General features: G+C 50.7%; 2 protein-coding genes across 3 annotated transcripts; one reads left to right on the forward strand and one right to left on the reverse strand.

Moving 5' to 3' along the window:
• Positions 1-631: 631 nt before the first annotated feature.
• Positions 632-4,054, reverse strand: tmem81 (transmembrane protein 81). Its single transcript, XM_076026065.1, has 8 exons — positions 3,960-4,054; positions 3,574-3,706; positions 2,063-2,207; positions 1,619-1,686; positions 1,384-1,529; positions 1,163-1,278; positions 813-1,003; positions 632-732 (listed from the first exon to the last, which is right to left on the reverse strand). Exons 1-8 carry the CDS (start codon positions 4,052-4,054, stop codon positions 640-642), a joined length of 987 nt encoding a protein of 328 aa, XP_075882180.1. The 3' UTR covers positions 632-639.
• A 418-nt stretch (positions 4,055-4,472) lies between these two features.
• On the forward strand, positions 4,473-17,510 carry LOC142888536 (cryptochrome-1-like). 2 transcript variants are annotated; one of them, XM_076026930.1, is made up of 15 exons: positions 4,473-4,652; positions 6,007-6,170; positions 10,402-10,510; positions 10,584-10,726; positions 11,170-11,354; positions 12,097-12,185; positions 12,275-12,415; positions 12,511-12,822; positions 13,337-13,488; positions 14,742-14,944; positions 15,020-15,196; positions 15,280-15,421; positions 15,503-15,576; positions 15,651-15,769; positions 16,060-17,510. In XM_076026930.1, the coding sequence occupies exons 2-15, from the start codon at positions 6,013-6,015 to the stop codon at positions 16,066-16,068; spliced, it is 2,013 nt and encodes a 670-aa protein (XP_075883045.1). In that variant the 5' UTR covers positions 4,473-4,652; positions 6,007-6,012; the 3' UTR covers positions 16,069-17,510. The 2 variants fall into 2 exon arrangements, with proteins under 2 accessions (XP_075883045.1, XP_075883046.1); XM_076026931.1 differs by lacking the exon at positions 6,007-6,170.
• Positions 17,511-18,126: the final 616 nt, after the last annotated feature.

Here is an 18,126-nt window from a genome sequence, read left to right on the forward strand (position 1 = left end):
TAAAAATATGCTTTTTTTTAGGTGACAATAAGGCTGCTGGGTTGCAGCTGGAGCCACACTGCCACCTGCAGGCAGAACCCGAGCCCCGATGGAGAAAAGAAGAGTGAAGGCTTTGAGTCAGACCGACACCAGCAGCGTCAGTCAGTGTGTGAGCTAAGAAACCTTTAGCAACATTAGCATGTTCATCATCTGTCCATCTATTCATCGATCAGCTGATCGCCTTCACACACAACCTGTTGACTGCTGGAATGGATGGATGGATGGATGGATGGATGGATGTTGGAAGAATAATGGATGGATGATGATGGAGGATAGAGGATGGATAATGGATGAATAACAGAAGACAGGGAACAACGAGAAACAACTTGACTGTGTCTCATTTGCTTTTTATTTTCAGTTTCCTCTCGGATGTTTTTTTAAATTAGCTGGTCAGATTTTTTTCAATAACCTGAGATGGAACCGGCAGCCAACCAGCTCCATCAGTGAAGACTGGGAACAGTGACCACATGGTGGCACTTGTCCATGTCTGGACCCGCTGCCCATCACCTCAGAGGAAAATAAACAATATTCCTGAACTTCCTGTGTGGAAACAGAAGCGCTTTACTCAAGGACGCTGACGCTGAACATCACACAGATGTCTCAGGAGCCAGGAGTTCTGGTCTGGGATCTCCTGCAGAGACGCAGCAGCACCAGTCCGGCTCCAAGCCCGGCCAAACTCAGCCCAGTAAAGACCTGCACGTTCACACAGACCTTCAGCTGAGGAGCAGGACTAATGGATAAAAGTCAGTCCATCAGCACCATGTCACCCCTACCGTCATCAGAAGAGTGGAGCGTGAGTCCACCAGCACCCCCTGCTGGCTTCCAGTAGAGTTCCAGTGGTCCAGAGAACTCTCATTTGGAAGGTAGTACAGGTTGAAAAGGCCAGCGGGTAAAACTCGGATCCCCCAGTATTCCCGTTTGACGCGCCGGAAGGAGATATCCTGCACGTCGCAGCGGTAAGTTCCTGAGGGCCACAGGTGACAGGAAGAGGACACACTGAGTCCAGCTGCTGGTTCTGATCCACTGACCAGTCTCCCAGCACAACGTCAGCAATATTTTCTGTTTAATGCGCACAAATAACATGAACCTGCAGCTATTACAGACATTAAGCGGCGGTGATCACCTGAGTCTTCCTCACGGACCGGGTCCAGGACCAGCCGGTCCAGCAGGGGGGCTCTCCATCGTCTGAACAGAGAGTCATCGAAGCTGATTACCCCTGGAGCCCGTCGCCACGACACCCTGGGACAGAGGAACCAGGAGGTCAGCCCTCCAACACTGTGGACCCCCCCCCCCTCCACTCACACACACACACACACACACACACACGGTGATGTTGTGTCCAACCTCCAGGAGAACCTCCCCATGACCTTCATCACCGGGCCCAGGCAGTCCAGTTCCACCCGCTGGCCCTCGCTGACCGTGGTTGTCCGCAGGCCGCAACGCCAGGACTCTTTACAGCGCACGGTCCTGACCCGACACTGGTCCGACACCTCACACACACACACGCGCGCAAACACAATAGTCACCAATAGTCACTGTGGACTGGCACCATCAGGGCTCATGTCGGTGACATCACTACCTGTGAGCCGAGACCAAACTGGTCCTCCTGGACTTCAGGGTGGCTGGAGTGCACTGGGGTCCCAATACCAAAACAAAAAAATAATGAGAGATTATGGTCAAATTAATATATATTACACCCCAATACATGACATAAGGAACAAAATTTGAAAGGATTATATTCTATTCGTGAGCCTGTGGAACACTTTAGTTTCACATGAGTGGGAGGAGTCTGCATTTATTTAGATGTATTTACTTAGATTCATATTGATTCAAAATATCGCACATGTATTTCACAGATATTAATTCTGCTCGATATAACTGACTAGCAGTAAAGTGCAGTAATCTGTCCTACCAATTCTGACCACTAGTAGTCGTAGTCATAATCACAGCAATCAATTTATAGTTTTTTTCAAATTTCATTGACTACTGCTAGGTGAGCACTTCCTCCGACTGTCTCTCTCACCTTCCGCAGTGCTGCCGTTCGTCATCACACACAGGGTTTCATTTTTCACTCCCAGCCCACAGGTGACACTGCAGAGGGAGCTGTCTACGATGACCTCCACCAGAAGCTTGTCCTCGTCATCTGGATGCACGGTGGTCAGGAGGACCTGAGAAAGGAGCAGGAGGAAGAGGTGGAGCACCTGCGCCATCATGTGGTTGAAGGAAGATGTTTGTTTCTTGGATGAAGTCAGACCAGATTGGCCGCTGAGGAGATGGGAGTGGCTTCAGTTCTTCAGACTTTTATCTTCTCTAATCTGGAACCAAAAATACAAGATTCCTCCATTTCATTAAAGTTGCTCCTTGTGCTCTTTTTATCCTGGAACTGAGATCAGAGTACAAAAAAGCAGCACCTATAAAAGCCCAGAAGGTTGTTTAAAATAAATAAAAGTCGGAATTAATAGAAGATCAGGGGGTGGTTGGATGCAGTCTGCAGCTAGATCAGAGCTTCAGGGCTGCTGAGCTCCCAATAAGCCCGACCTCCACCACCGACCATTCTGCTGGATGGGCAGGTTCAGATTGTACCATTAGCATCATTTTAATTCCTGAAATATTACGCTTAACCCACAAATGAATGACTGTCTTAGAAATTATTTGAGCCTGTCAAAGATAAATTAAAATTGTAGAACATAATTTTTTGAACACAACTTATGGCTAATTTTGATTCGAGGGGTAGCCTGATCCATTGTGAGATGTTCTGAGGGACTTTCCAAGGAGCTGAGTGAAAACTGAGTGCATTCACACTGAAATGAGGAACACTGATTCCTCCAGATTCCTGTGCAAGTCAAGGACACGCCCCCTGCTGATGTTACTGAGGAAAAACCCGGCCGAGACCTTGAGACCTTCTTGTCTGAGGAGGAGGTTATACACAGAAAAAAATCTTATCTGGAGCTGGACTGATGGACAAGTTCCACAAACATCAAAGCTGAACCACTTTAGTGACACCAGGTGTCAAACATTAAAACATTTGGTGGATTTAAAAGTAGATATGAAACATTTGGAAAAGTTGCAATAAAAAACAAACATAGTGACATCAACTGATCAAATTATTACATCTTATTTCTTCTTTGTATACGCTATAATCAAATTTAGGAAGTTGGTATAAACAAATTTATGTGACACATTTGAAAGAATAATGTGGGAAGATTAGCAGCAAACATGGTCCTTGGATTTGGATGTCCTCTTTGTTCAAACTGGCATGTATCAGTCTTTTCTGTCTAATTTCTGATATTTCACTATTTGGATTGGATATTTCCTTTGGAGTATCTTTCACCAAAAATCCAGGTCGACATGGCCATCTGAATGAAGCAGAAGTGAGCGTGTTTGGCATAGCAACATTAACCATCGGGGCAGCGAGGAGGGGCTCGATGAACTGTAAATTTCAGTCAGTCTAGTATTTATGAACATTATGGACAAAAGATTGCACTGCATTTCAGTGACTTTGAAGAATAATTACTTGAAAACGACTCCTCCCACTTGGCAGGCCCTCAGTCGATTCCTCAGCAGGTCCGCGTTGACATCAGAGATGGACAGCTGGAGGACGTAGAGCTTTTTCTGACCAGCGGAAGACTGGACCTGCTGAGGAATCTCAGACTGGACACGCAAAACTCTGACCAAGAAGAGGGTTTCAGAGAACTAGGAAACTAGCACAGTCAGTTGTACACAATAGCAGCCTCATTAAATGGCTGTGACAACAAATATTAACTTGTCGTTTAGAGGAAAATCAATATTATGGTGTTTCTGAGAGCATTTGTGCTCCTCAACCAGCAGGTTGCCCGAGGACAAAAAAAGCTCTATTTGATTTCTCATCTTTATTTGGGACGTTTGTCTGGAGGTGGGTCAGCCATCCGGGTCATGGCTACCCATTGGACACACTTCCGCGTTTCCATGCCCAGTAAACGTGACCCGACTCGAAGCAGTGGGCCCGAGCCGCCAATGAGAGGGCCTCTTTCTCCATACGTCACCGTTCACGTTTGACAGCAAGCGGCGCTGCATTCGGGTGCAGTGGGAAATCACTGACACATGACCGATACTTTCGGGTAATTCTGACATCAGCAGCCCCAGACACAAAACTCATCAGGACAGACAGTGGCCCAACGGTTCGCTGCGGCTGAATTTATTTCTTCTTCTAATGAATAACAACGGTCAACGTAACGGTGTGACGCCATGGCTAATTTAAGTGGGTTTTCACAAACGGCAAGTGTGACGTCCCACTAATGACATTCAGTACTGAGACTCTGGCGGGGCAGGGTTTTGACTTCCGTCAGTTTGACGTCCGCCGGCTGACGAAGAGCCGCTCTGCACTCAAAGTTCCCCGGTTTCCGATTCCCATCGCGGGGCGCGAATGCGCCAGCAGCCTCAACTCGCGGCAGGCGCATGCGCACTAATGCAAACTCTTATGAAACAAAGTAGCGCAGTGTTTGTTGTAGGTAGACTGACCCAAGCCGAGCCGAGCCGAGCCGTGCCGACAGCGAAGCCCCGGGGACCCACGGCGGAGAGACATGCTTCTGTCCCCGGGCCTGACATAGAGTCGACCCCCGGGGAACCGGAGCGAGGTAAGGCCGCCCTGATAGCGCCTTTTGCGGCTCCGCTCCGAACAGCGCCGCTGCTTACATAAGCTGCTCCGGTGACCCCATTTGTGTTAGGGCGCCCTGTGAGGGGGACACCCGACCGCAGGGTCTCTGTCACGGCGTATCTAGGTGAGATGGAGCCAGTGGTGGGATAGAATTGAGAAACCTTACGAACATCAGGAACATCGGGTTCCCAAGAGAGGGGGGTAAAGCCCGTGACCTAATTTCCGTGTTTTGGAGCATCGCCGACAGACTGCAGACTAAACTTGTGTCTGATCACCTCTCGGCTGTAAATCCTCCAGCTGACTGGATCTCAGATGGTGCTGAAGATTCTCTGGGGTTCTGAAACAATTTTCTTCACTGTTAATGGCTGTGGGTGTTTCAGTACAGTCACCCGAGAGATTTTCTCAAAAGTCTACAATACTGGTGATCAGATCTTTTCCTGGTCGAGATACCAGTCCCAGAGGGAAGAACTCCTGTGGATACCAGGAGCTGTGTTCAGAAGGTTCCTGTGATGGTTGTGTCCAGGAAGATTCCTGCAGAGAGAGAAGTTCCTCTCAACGTCATGTTTGGTGTTTAGCATTGTCCCGCTATCCACCACAAGGTGGCACTCAAGCTGTTAGCGGCTTGCAGTGTTCTAAATCTGTCGGTCCAGTTTTCAGTGTTGACTTCCTGGTTCCACGTGTTGGTCATTTTTTTTTTTTTAGCTTTATTGTCCTGTCTTCCAAGTTTTGGTTCCTACTGGATCTGAGAAAGTGACAGGAAACCTTCCACAGTCTGATCAACCTGTCAATGACACTGTGGGCATGGTCCAGGTGTACCACAAGGGGGTAGTCTGTTAGGCAGGACAGCCCCATGGCTGATATGTAGCCCACACATCAGATTATGGCGCTGTTTTCTGGCGTTTAACAAGGAGTCAATTGTGTGGTTGACGTAGGACCTCAAGAACTTCTGGTCCAGCCTCTACTCCTGGTCCCACTTCTGCTCCAGGTCCAGCTTCTACTCCTGGTCCAGTTCCTACTCCTGCTCCTGCTCCTGGTCTGGCTTCTGCTCCTGGTCCAGCTTCTGGTCCTGGTGCAGCTCCTAGTCCAGCTTCTGTTTCATCTGCTAGAAGCTGGAAGACCACAAACACTTAGCCAACAAGTCAACCAATTACAGATGCTGAGGCTGTTGGTGGTTTCTCTGGTTCAATATCAGGGTTTCTGCTGAAACTGGCCCCTTTCAGCAGAACCTCATGTCTAGCACAGTGAGGTAAGCCAGCGTTGAGCTAACACTGGCCACCAGACCACTTCCTGTGAAAGCATCTGTTCCAAGCTCATCTGCTCCTTTCTTCTTCCAGAATAAAATGGCCCCAAACTCCATCCACTGGTTCCGGAAAGGTCTCCGCCTCCACGACAACCCGGCGCTGAGGGAGGCGGTCCGGGGGGCGGGGACGGTGCGCTGCGTCTACTTCCTGGACCCCTGGTTCGCAGGCTCCTCCAACGTCGGGGTCAACAGGTGGCGGTAAGAGAATGAAGTCCTTCTGGGAACTGCTGTGACAGGCGTTGGTGAGGGGGGGCGCTAGTGAGCAGGTGTGTGTTTGACCTCACAGACTAACTGAAGAGGCAGAGGAAAATCCTTTGAAGGCTTACTGACAGGCAGCTGTTTGTTCTGTCCTATCACAGACTGACCATAAAGAATCATTACATAAAAAAACAACAACATGGGGTTGCCATGGCAACATAGCGAGCAACACACAGCACCCCCATCTGGTTGTTCAACAAGGAGAGCTACCTTTGTTGCTGTCCTCTGGTGGATTTTCAAAATAAGACAAGACAAAACAAACTCTCCCAACAACTGTTAGGACTACACACTGTGTGTGTGTGTGTGTGTGTGTGTGTGTGTGTGTGTGTGTGTGTGTGTGTGTGTGTGTGTGTGTGTGTGTGTGTGTGTGTGTGTGTGTCTGTGTGTCTGTGTGTGTGTGTGTGTGTGTGTGTACATGTAGGTCAGTGTGTCACCAAAGGAAACTTCAGCTGTTACATGACTGTGACCCACTTATGACAAGTCTCTCTCTCGCTCACTGGCTCTCTCTCTCTCTTTTTCTGTCTCTCTCGCTCACTGGCTCTCTCTCTCTCTTTTTCTGTCTCTCTCTCTTGCTCACTGGCTCTCTCTCTCTCTCTCTTTTTCTGTCTCTCTCTCTCGCTCACTGGCTCTCTCTCCCTCTCTCTCTCACTGGCTCTCTCTCTCTTTTTCTCTCTCTCTCTCTCAAACACACACACACACACACACACACACACACACACACACACACACACACAGAGTGAACAGAGTGAACGTATGTGTGTGACCGATGTAGGCCAGAGTGGTTATATAAGGCTTTAACACACACACACACAGGAAGTGACTAACCCTGCTGTGTAGCTCAGATCAGTTCTAGATGTTCTTTGCTCACATCATGATAAGCAGATGAGGTCATTGTGTCTTGAGATTTGAATTAGCAGTTTTCTAGCTGCTGTGCCATGAGTGGCGACTGGCGAAAACCTGCTATCCAGCTCTTATTAGGACTGCAACGATTAGTCGACGTAATCGATTACGTTGACAACATAAATTCGTTGACGCGAACATGTAAGCGTCGACACGTTGTGTTAATGTTTTTGTAAATTGCTGAATGATAAAATCACACTCTGGCTGCTACGTGCTCATTTGTACCTGTCACCTGTTGTTTACATACTGCAAAAACAGAGAAGAACAGCTTCTTTTGTAAAAGGCTCTAAAACTCTGACCCAAAGTTTCTAAAGTTTAGGAATATTTCAGAGAAAATGAAGCACGAAACACATTAGGTGCAAACTCTGTGAAGCTCACCTAGCATTCCATTGTAGCACGACGGCGATACGCGAACAGCTTAAACACCGACACCCCAGAGTTCCTGTATCATCAGTCCCCAGTCAAGGATAGATATTTCATAGATATTTTTTAAATGACACGCTTATTTGTTAATTAATCATCAGCCTATGACGCGTCATGGAACAAGCTTGCTAACTGAACAATAGTTCAGTTAGGAAAATGCGTACTTTATGTCAGTAATTACTGAATTACAGCCCCTGTTAATATTAGCATTCATACTCAATTGTAAAACTTTCACTTATCAACTGTGTTATTATGGACATATTAATTCGATATTTAAGTTGTAAAAAATACATTTAAAGGGCACCTATGATGCTTTTCCACATTTCTGAACTCTAAATACTGTTACAATGTTTAATTAACCCTAGTGTCAAACAATGCGAAATCGTCAAATAATGAGGTTCGTGCGTTTGGACGTGAGCCCTGCAAGTTGTTGGGCATGGTTCTGAACGCTCTGTTCACCGAGTTTTTTTTTAACACTGGGAACGCATTGACGTGAATGCATTCCAGATTTCCTTTCATGGACAAGCTCAGGCTTACTCTCGGTCATGGCTAGATGGTATCAAAGATTCGTAAGGAAGTGACGTAGATTCTTAGAAAGTCTCGAAAAACCATGTTGAAGACAAAGCTAACGTCAAAGAGGATGGCTAACATTGATAGAGATAGGCAATGATTTTACCCTATGTAGCATCCTTAGCCTCCAAAACTGTAATTCTTGACCAGTACCGTAACTTGAATACTGATCCTAACTGTGACTCGGACCCCAATCCTAACCCTAACCGTCACCCGAGTCCTTATCCTAAACCTAACCGTCGCCCAAGTTCTGATCCTAAACCTAACCGCCGCCCGAGTTCTGATCCTAAACCTAACCGTTGACTCGGACCCGAATCCTAAACCTAACAGCCACCCGAGTCCTGATCCTAAACCTAACCGTTGATTGATTGATTTTATTTGATTCATGCTTGCAGTGAAGCCCGGGCTACTCGGACCCTCCATCTCTCCCGACTAGAGTTGGAAAGAATCTACGAGACTTTGTTAGAATCTTTGTCACTTCCTAACGCATCTTTATATATATATCTATGGCCATCACCCTTTCTCTCGGACTGGTTCTGCCCCGGAAGTGATGTCGCAGAAAATGTTTTTTCGGTGTCAGGGAAATTTAAAAAAAAAAAATACAGAGAAACTGCCAAGCGACTACCGAGCGACTACCGAGCGACTACCGAAGCACCAAGGACCACAATTGTCGGAGTGGAATGAACGGAGAAAATGTTGGATTCAAATGTTTGTTCAGCCCAATGCGGATGCGATGGAACACCGGCCCGTTCGGCAACGGGAGGGAGACGGACTCGACTCGGCCGGTGGACGACGAGAGAATAGTCAGCCACGTCAATATTTGAAAACATGTATGAGGATTGTGAGTGTATTGTGACCTCAAGCAACATTAGTTTTAAGACTACTTGCAATGTACAACCGCTGAATCGTGTTGATAAACTGTTAGCCACCACCGCTAACTCCGTGCTCTGCTTCTATGTTGTGTTCGCTGGCAGCGAAACTGAAGAGGCATCGACTCTCAAGTTTCGCTCCTTACAGCGATTTTCACGCTGCCAGCATGTTAACATGGGTTGTATAGAGCTCTTCCTGCTTTGTGCTTGGTGTGGACTTAAGTTGTGCAGATATTCTTGTCTAACAATAAACGACTCTGTGACTCAAGTGATCGTTTCAGTGTCCATATTTTCTCTGCTAGGACAGTGTTTTGATACAAGTCAACAGTATGAAACGAAATCATTCTAAGTTCTATTAAAATGTCTCTCAAAAATACAAAACAAAAACACGGTCAGTACAAAAAGTAAAATATATTTCATTTAAATCAAATACAAAGGCCAGAAAATTTGTATAATAGGTCACCTTTAAGGTATTTAACAGTGATAAACATTCCATATAAGCTTTAAATCATGAATTAATATACCTATGATATTTTACTTTGAAAATATATATAAAAATGTATGCTGTCAGAGTGCAGCAGTATAACACAGGTGTGAAGACTTACGGAAGTTAGGTTAAACAGGAGTCCTAAATAGGTGGTAAAAATAAATATTATTGTGACCAATCGAAAAAATAATCGATAGATTAGTCGACAACAAAAAATAATCGTTAGTTGCAGCCATACCTCTTATATATTCTTGACATAACCTCTTTGCTGCCGTACAAGCCAAGAAAAAGCTACTATCTCCCATCATGCCTTTTGGTTGGGTTGTCATCGCGCCTGGTGTTGTGTTGTTTTGTTTTGTGTTGTACACACACAGCACACACAGGCAAATGCACAAGGTGTCACCCTAGACCAGGGGATTGAGAGCAAACAGGGCTTTGACATTTCAGCAGGTGACAGCAAACTAATGAGGTCAGACAGCAACACACACACACACACACACAATCATACTTTTTTTTTTTTTTTTTTTTTTTAGCAGTTCTTATTTTCAAGGTGATGGCCCCTAGAGCGCCATCTGCTGTCTGAACTGCTCAGAAGGAGCTCCAGTGTTTGGGCCTTCAGAAACTCTGACTCTTGAGTGGACCTGCTCACTCTGCTTGCTACCTGATGCTAACAGAAGCCAGGATGCTCGCTACCTGATGCTAACAGTAGCCAGGATGCTCGCTACCTGAGACCTGGTTCGATGTCTGGTTTCTGTGATTGGTCCGTTGACCAATGGTCACAGCAGCTCTGGAAGCTCTCCAGAGGATTTTGGTTCCAGTCTTAAATTGTAAACCAGTTGAAACTGGACTTCTCAAGATGGGAGACAGATTAAGTCCTTCCTCCTCCTCCTCTTCCTCACTAACTCCTTTTTCTCCTCGTCAGGTTTCTCCTGCAGTGTTTGGAGGACCTGGATGCCAACCTGAGGAAACTCAACTCCCGCCTCTTTGTCATCAGGGGCCAACCAGCCAATGTGTTCCCTCGGCTTTTCAAGGTGAGCTACTCCTGGGCGGTAGAGAGCTCCTCCTGGCTGGAGGCTCCAGTGTGAGACCTTCTCCTCTGTGCAGGAGTGGAAGATCTCCCGGCTGACCTTTGAATATGACTCGGAGCCTTTCGGCAAGGAGAGAGACGCCGCCATCAAGAAGTTGGCCATGGAGGCTGGAGTGGAGGTCATCGTCAAGATCTCGCACACCCTCTACGACCTGGACAAGTGAGAACACACACACACACACACACACACACACACACACACACACACACACACAAACGTTCAAGGATGCGAATGTCATCTTGTGATGGTTTGACTGAGTGATGTCAATTCCTGTTTCAAAATCATGGACATCCATGGACATTGCAGCAACTGTTTGCAGGTTGTCATCTGGTTCACATTGATTCAGGCTGTTACCTCCTGGTTCAGGCTGTAATTTCCTGGTTTTAATCTTCAGTCAGTAATCTCTGGGTTGATTTGCCATCTTGCTGGTAGTTTCTAAAATTTCGAGTGTACCTTTTACTGACGGCAACAATCCTAAACTGAAGAGACTGAAGAGAGAGAATTGGTGACATCACAGCATGTTGGCAAATCAATCCGTGGAGTGATGTTTTAGGTGTGTGTAAAACAGGAAGTGTCAGCTGCCCTCTGCCCCTCCCCCTCAGAATCATCGAACTGAATGGCGGCCAACCCCCCCTCACCTACAAGCGTTTCCAGACCCTGATCAGCCGCCTGGACCCCCCCGAGCTGCCAGTGGAGGCGCTGTCCGACAGTCTGATGGGACGCTGTGTCACCCCCGTCTCCGAGGACCACGGGGACAAGTACGGCGTTCCATCCCTGGAGGAGCTGGGTGAGGAACCGCTGGAGCCCAAGTCCTGGCACACAACACATACACACACAGGACCAGCTAGGGTGGAGGGCAGGGACAGGTGAGTGGATGTGGAGGTAGGAAGGGGAGATTGAGGAGGGTAGGTGGGGATCAGTGGGTGGGTGGAGGTTGTACCGAGGGAGGTCGAGAGAGGTAGGTGGAGACAGGTGGGTGGAGATGCGACAAGTAGAGAGCGAAAGAGTAGTTGTAGTTGTAGTAGTAGTTGGGTGGATGAGGAGTTAGGAGAAGGCAGGTGGGGACAGACAGGTGGAGGTTGAGGGAGGAGGAGGGAGGTGCGGACAGGTGGAGGGAGGAGGTGGGGACAGGTGGAGGTAAAAGGTGGGAGGTGGGCATAGGTAGGTGGAGGAGGGAGGTGGGGACAGGTGGAGGTAGGAGGAGGGAGGTGGGGACAGGTGGAGGTGGGAAGATGGGGACAGGTGGAGGTAGGAGGAGGGCGGTGGGGACAGGTGGGCATAGGTAGGTGGAGGTGGGAAGATGGGGACAGGTGGACGTAGGAGGAGGGCGGTGGGCATAGGTAGGTGGAGGTGGGAAGATGGGGACATGTGGATGGAGGAGTCGGTGTGAGATGTCAGAAGTGAACATGGCTTCTTTTCTCTGAGACGGTCGGAGGTCGGACCCATGTGTCCAAGGACCGGTGCGTTTGCTTGTGTCGTCACGGTTACCGAGCGCACCTGTGAATTATGGGATGTCTCGCTGTCGCCAGGCTTTGACATCGAGGGCCTGCCAACCGCCGTGTGGCCAGGGGGAGAGAGCGAGGCGCTGACCAGGATAGAGCGCCACCTGGAGAGAAAGGTGAGTACTGCAGGTGGTGGTCTGGTGGCGTTCCAACTCCTCACCCTCCCCCCCTCACCCTTTCGCCTCTCACCCCTATCCCCCTCCAGGCGTGGGTGGCGAACTTCGAGCGGCCGCGGATGAACGCCAACTCCCTGCTGGCCAGCCCCACCGGCCTCAGCCCCTACCTCCGCTTCGGCTGCCTCTCCTGCCGCCTCTTCTACTTCAAGCTCAGCGACCTCTACCGCAAGGTCCGTCAGCCACTCCCCACCCCCGGGCTGCAGCGCCACCCTCAGGCCAACGCTCACCCCGCCGTCTCTGTTTCTCGTTCTCTCTCTGGCCCTAGGTGAAGAAGAACAGCTCGCCCCCCCTCTCCCTCTATGGCCAGCTGCTGTGGCGGGAGTTCTTCTACGCCGCCGCCACCAACAACGCCCGCTTTGACAAGATGGAGGGGAACCCCATTTGCGTGCGGATCCCCTGGGACCGCAACATGGAGGCCCTGGCCAAGTGGGGCGAGGCCAAGACGGGGTTCCCCTGGATCGACGCCATCATGAGCCAGCTGAGGCAGGAGGGCTGGATCCACCACCTGGCCCGGCATGCCGTGGCCTGCTTCCTGACCCGAGGAGACCTGTGGATCAGCTGGGAGGAGGGCATGAAGGTGAGGAGACCACTGGGAGGGGTGGGAGGAGGAGGAAAAAGAAGAGGAGGAGGAGGAGGAGGAGGAGAAGTAGTAAGAGGATTGGCTGGAAGGAGGGCATGAAGGTGAGGAGACCACAGGGCGGAAAGAGGAGGACGAGGAGGGGGAGGAGGAGGAGGCGCAGCAGCTGTTGCGGCTGCGCCTCCTCCACCTCTTCCTCCTACTCCTCTTCCTTCTGCTCCTCCTTGTCCTCTTCCACCTCCTCCCCCTTCTCCACCTCTTCCCCTTCCTTCTTTTCCCCCTTCCTCCTCTTCCTCTCCCCTTTCTACTTTTCCTCCTCCTATTCCTCTTCTCCTTCCCATCTTCCTATTCCTCCTCCACCTGCCCTTTTTCTTCCTCCTCCGTCTCCTCCTTCTTTTCCCTCTTCTTCCGCTCCTCCTCTTCTTTCTATTCCTCCTCCTCCTCCCTGTCTCCCTCCTCCTGCTCCTTTCTTTTCCTCAGCCTCCTCCACCTCCTGAAGCTCTCACTGTTGCAGGTGTTTGAGGAGCTGCTGCTGGATGCAGACTGGAGTGTGAACGCAGGCAGCTGGATGTGGTTGTCCTGCAGCTCCTTCTTCCAGCAGTTCTTCCACTGCTACTGTCCCGTCGGCTTCGGCCGCCGTACCGACCCCAACGGGGACTTCATCAGGTGGGTACAGGCCCCGCCTCCTGCTGCCTGGAGCACCTATGCGCGCGCACACACACACACACACACACACTGGTCTAGCTGGGCGGGCCGTGGTGGAGGTGCGGTGATGTGGGTGTGGCAGCTGTGGCAGCCAGGATGAACCCTGTGTTTGTGTCCTGGCTGCGGTCCCTCTCCTCATAGATTGTGGCCGATTGCTTTTAAGAGTGATTGGCCGTCCTCAGGCCCCTCCCCCACCCAGGCGCAGCTGAGTTGCCCTGACTGGTAGTTGGAGGGTGGAGCCGGTGGTCGTTTCTTCTCTTTCTCATGGTGTCCCCCAGGCAGGGACGGGACTTGGCTGGCTGCCTCAGCGGCCCCATCTGGGCGAGTTTGTGACTTGGTAGCGTCTGATTTTGTTAAAAGGGATTCTGACCTCTGGGTAGAGACTGCAGAGACTGGCCTGTGTTCCCCACTGGGTAGAGGTGAATGAAGCATTCCCCAGAGGGTGGAGAGGAGAGGGGCTGGGCCAGCTCTGGCCACGCCCACCCAGTGCCCACCTGGTGCCGGTGCTGGTGCACCCCCCCACACACACACACTTTGTGAAATGTTCAGTGGTGCTCTACTGGCGAGAACGTACACACGCACACACGCACGTACACATACTCCTCCAGGTGCAGTCCTCTGCTGCTCCTCCCTGTTGCCTGGAGGTGGCGGGTTTTCCTAGCAAAAGGGTGTGGCGCTGTGGCTGTGGGCGGGGTCAGTCAGTCAGACCACTTAAAAACCAACCACCACAGTCTGAGGGGACAGGGGGGCAGCGCTGAGCTCTATTGCAGGGGGGCGGGGTCAGTACACTCTGCTTTGTAACGGCGTGTTACCGCCTAGCGTCGTCAGCCAATCAGCAGTCGCCTCTCTAGACAAGGGGGCGGAGCTCCGACTACGGCGCCCCTCCTCCCACTCTGTTCTGCCCCCTGCTGGACTGCGTGAGCTCGGCGTGCTCTAGGTAGGTGGCACTCTCGGTGCTGGCCTCCATCCCTGGGACGTGTTGGTGTTGTGTGTGTCGGTCCAGAAGGGGGCGCTGTGACGGTAAACTGCAGCGTCCCTCACACTCTGTTGTGAAGTTGTAGCGCCGTACTGTCCCACAGCACAACTTCATGTTGCGTTAATCTGCCCGGATACAAACGACATTGTGTTGCGAAGATTAAAAGTCCAACGGGATGCTTGTGACGTCACGACAGGCGCCACCTGCTGGCAAATCTAATGTCCTCTTGTGTTTGCAGACGATATTTACCTGTCCTCCGAGGTTTCCCCGCCAAGTTCATCTACGACCCCTGGAACGCCCCCGAGTCGGTGCAGGCAGCCGCCAAGTGCATCATCGGCGTGCACTACCCCAAACCCATGGTCAACCACGCCGAGGCCAGCCGGCTCAACATCGAGAGGATGAAGCAGATCTACCAGCAGCTGAGCCGCTACCGAGGGCTGGGTGAGGCTCCGCCCACTGCTCAGCCAGCCACTGCAGGCTCCTTTATTAACCCGTGTGTATGTGTATGTTTGTCAGGCCTGCTGGCATCGGTGCCGTCCACCAATGGCAGCGGGACTGGAGGGATGATGGTCTACTCACCTGGGGAGCAGCAGCAGCAGCAGCAGCAGCAGCAGCAGCAGCAGCAGCAACAACAACAACAACAACAACAACAACAACAGCAGCAGCAGCAGCAGCAGGGGACCAACAGCAGCTGTGAGTGGCCAAGAGAGGGAGGACCGCAGGACCTTTGAAGACACGTGTCTCACCACTTGTCTGTCTGTCTGCCTGTCTGCCAGTGCCGTCTGTGTCGGGGAGCTTGGTGGCGACACCTAAAGGCAACGGGAGCATCCTGCTCAACTTTGACCATAAGGAGCAGAGCCGGAGCAGCGGCGGAGCTCAGCCAAGACTGCCAGTGGCTCCGCCCCCTCAGCAGCAGGGTGGGTTGTCTGCCTGCCTGCCTGCCTGCCTGCCTGCCTGCCTGCCTGCCTGTCTGCCTTTCTGACTGCTGCTTGTTGCATATCTCCCATCAGACTCCAGCCAGACCATCACCAGCAGTTTACTGTACCACAAGTTTGTCGTTCCTCAGCACCCAGGTACGCACACACCTTTCACACCTCAGTCAGCACTGTCACTGTGACCATGACCACCATGACCTCGTGTTCCTCAGGTCTCCTCCTCCACACCAGAGGAGTCACAGCCAAGAGGGAGCGAGAGTCGGAGCGTGAAGGTTCAGCGGAGAAGGAGGCAAACTGCCCCCTTAACAAGATGCAGCGGCAGAGCACTGAGGTCAGTCTCCTCCTCCTGCTGCTTCTCCTATTTCACCTCCTCCTCCTGCTGTTCCTCCTCCTGTTTCTCCTGCTCCCCCTCCTCTCCCTCCTGCTTCTCATTCTCCTACTCCTCCTCCATTTCCCTCCACCTCCTCCTCCTTATCCTCCCTCACCTCCTGTTTGTCCTTCTCCTCCAGTTTCTTAACTCTTTGCTGCTTTAATCAGATCACACAACTAGCCACAGGTGCCCCCTGCTGGCTGTGAACAATACCTTCATCTTTATGTTTTCTGTGTTGGTCCTCCCTGCAGACCACCTAGTGGAGGCGGGGCTGAGCCTCTGTGGGATGGCGCCACCTGCTGTCCTCCTGGCAGAAGTTGTCCCTTGGTGAGAGGCGGATCGGCAGGAACACTGAAGTGAAAATGTGGCCGAGTTATCAAAGAAAAATTGAATTGTGAATAAAATCGATGGCTCCTGATCCAGAAGACAAAAGCCAGTGTCAGTGAGCAGCTGACCCTTTTGCACCCCATTAGCCTGCTCGCCCAGTGAGCTGTAGATGCACACGCCATGATTGGTCAGTTTAACCAGTGGTCAAGGATGAAGTCAAATCAGGAGATTTCCAGCCAGAAGAAGGAATGGATCAGTGATGGATCAGTGATGGATCAGTGATTCTTCTGGTTGTCACATCTTCACCTCCTTCCCTCCGACTTCAGAGCTCCAGCTCATCCAGTCCTCCTGCCAAGTGGGAGGTCTTCTCAAACCAAAAGCTTCAGACTCCTCCTGTCCGTCGTCTCACCTCCACCAAAACACCCGAACCCTAAAAACAGGAAGTAAAGAGGAGCAGGAACCGTCAATCTTTTCTAAGATTTCTTAATAAAAACCAAAAAGTCACCAAACAAAAAGGAAGTTTGAACTGACAACCTGAAGAACAGAAGACAGCGTCTGATCCAATCAGCCCACTTCTGTCAAATACAAGCAACATTCCTGCTCTGCCCGGTGCCCGCCAGCCACACCTGTGACTTCACAGCCACCAATCCCTCGGCTTGGCTTTATGGGGAGGACGGCGCCAGACAAGTGACGTGCCATCTCAGTTGGGTTCCATCCGCCCTCCAACATCACCAGAACCAAGAACCTTAGAATGTATCCACACACACATGCATATGCACACACACACACACACACACACAGAGGTACTGGTTCTCCAGGAGAGCGCTGAGGCCTGCTGGAGGTGCTGCTGGATCCAGACTAATTTCCACTTCCAGCAGCTGTCACTCTGAGCAACAGAGGGATTGAGGGTGGTTTCTGAAGTACCCCACTGAGATTGCAGGGGGGGGGGGCGCTCCAGGGAACTGACTCCTGCAAGCCACAGCAGGACCAGGAACTTTCTTTGTCCTGAGGAGGTCAACAGGAAGTCGGTCCTTGTTGGCAGGACGAGTTCTGGCAGGTGGTCGGCGCTCTCCGAGATGGCGTGGGCGGAGCCGTGGGGGTCTGTGTACAGTCGTTGCTACTTGTCGTCTGTGATCAGCGGTGTGAGGGTCATTAGGAGGGGGCGGGGCTTGATGTATTGTAGTGTTTGTGTCCAATGATTGTGTGTTCTGGAGAAAATTTCAAACTGTAGTTTTTTAGCTTTTATCACTCTGGAAAAACACGTGGAACCAAGTTTTTATTGTTTCTCTGTGATCTTCTGCCTCCTCGTGTTGTGAGAATCTTCCCTTGTGCTTTATTAAGTTCATGACAGGAAATTAAAGTTGTTTCATGTCGATCATTCTCTCTTCTTTGACACGTCACCATCATCACACCCTGACAGTCCTGCTGAGGCAGCAACTCCACTGCCCAGCGGTCTAGTGGTAGAGTGTCCGCCCTGAGACTGGTAGGTTGTGGGTTCGATCCACGGCCGAGTCATACCAAAGACTGTAAAAATGGTACCCATTGCCTCCCTGCTTGGCGCTCAGTATTCGGGGTTGGAATTGGGGAGTTAGATCACCCAATGATTCCCCGGCGCGGCACTGCTGCTGCCCACCGCTCCCTCGGGGGATGGGTCAAATGCGGAGGACAAATTTCGCATCCTTTGGGATGTGACAATCACTGGGACTTTAACTCTTCACCCAGCCAACCAATCAGTTTTGCCCCTAGTGCTCCACAGGTCAGCTGGCCTCCACTACCTGTCTCCAGCTAAAGGGAAGATTTTAAGACTAGAAGAGCAGAAGAAAATCTTTGATCATGTAGCAGCTGAAAATCACATAGCTGAGGAAACACTGAGACTTCTGTTCACATTTTTAAACACTAAGGGGCACCCCAGCAGTCAAAACCTCCTGAGGAGAGGAGATCCACCTGGTAATCTCAACGTAGTCAGGCCTCCATAACTTACCTGAAAGTGA

Source organism: Nelusetta ayraudi, unplaced genomic scaffold (genome assembly GCF_046127955.1).
Source record: "Nelusetta ayraudi isolate G7.1 ecotype Tasmania unplaced genomic scaffold, CSIRO-AGI_Nayr_v1 ptg000019l, whole genome shotgun sequence".
Lineage (NCBI taxonomy): Eukaryota > Metazoa > Chordata > Actinopteri > Tetraodontiformes > Monacanthidae > Nelusetta > Nelusetta ayraudi.

Excerpts from the sequence above, each read along its gene's own strand:
- tmem81 (XM_076026065.1), bottom strand. The coding sequence starts at position 4,054 with ATGGAGAAAGAGGCCCTCTCATTGGCGGCTCGGGCCCACTGCTTCGAG. Across the intron at positions 2,208-3,573 it reads ATCGACTGAGGGCCTGCCAA|GTCCTCCTGACCACCGTGCA; the intron begins GTGGGAGGAGTC and ends CTCCTTTCTCAG. Across the intron at positions 1,279-1,383 it reads ATGGGGAGGTTCTCCTGGAG|GGTGTCGTGGCGACGGGCTC; the intron begins GTTGGACACAAC and ends CCTCTGTCCCAG.
- LOC142888536 (XM_076026930.1), top strand. The coding sequence starts at position 6,013 with ATGGCCCCAAACTCCATCCACTGGTTCCGGAAAGGTCTCCGCCTCCAC. Across the intron at positions 14,945-15,019 it reads GAGCCGCTACCGAGGGCTGG|GCCTGCTGGCATCGGTGCCG; the intron begins GTGAGGCTCCGC and ends TATGTTTGTCAG. Across the intron at positions 15,577-15,650 it reads TGTCGTTCCTCAGCACCCAG|GTCTCCTCCTCCACACCAGA; the intron begins GTACGCACACAC and ends CGTGTTCCTCAG.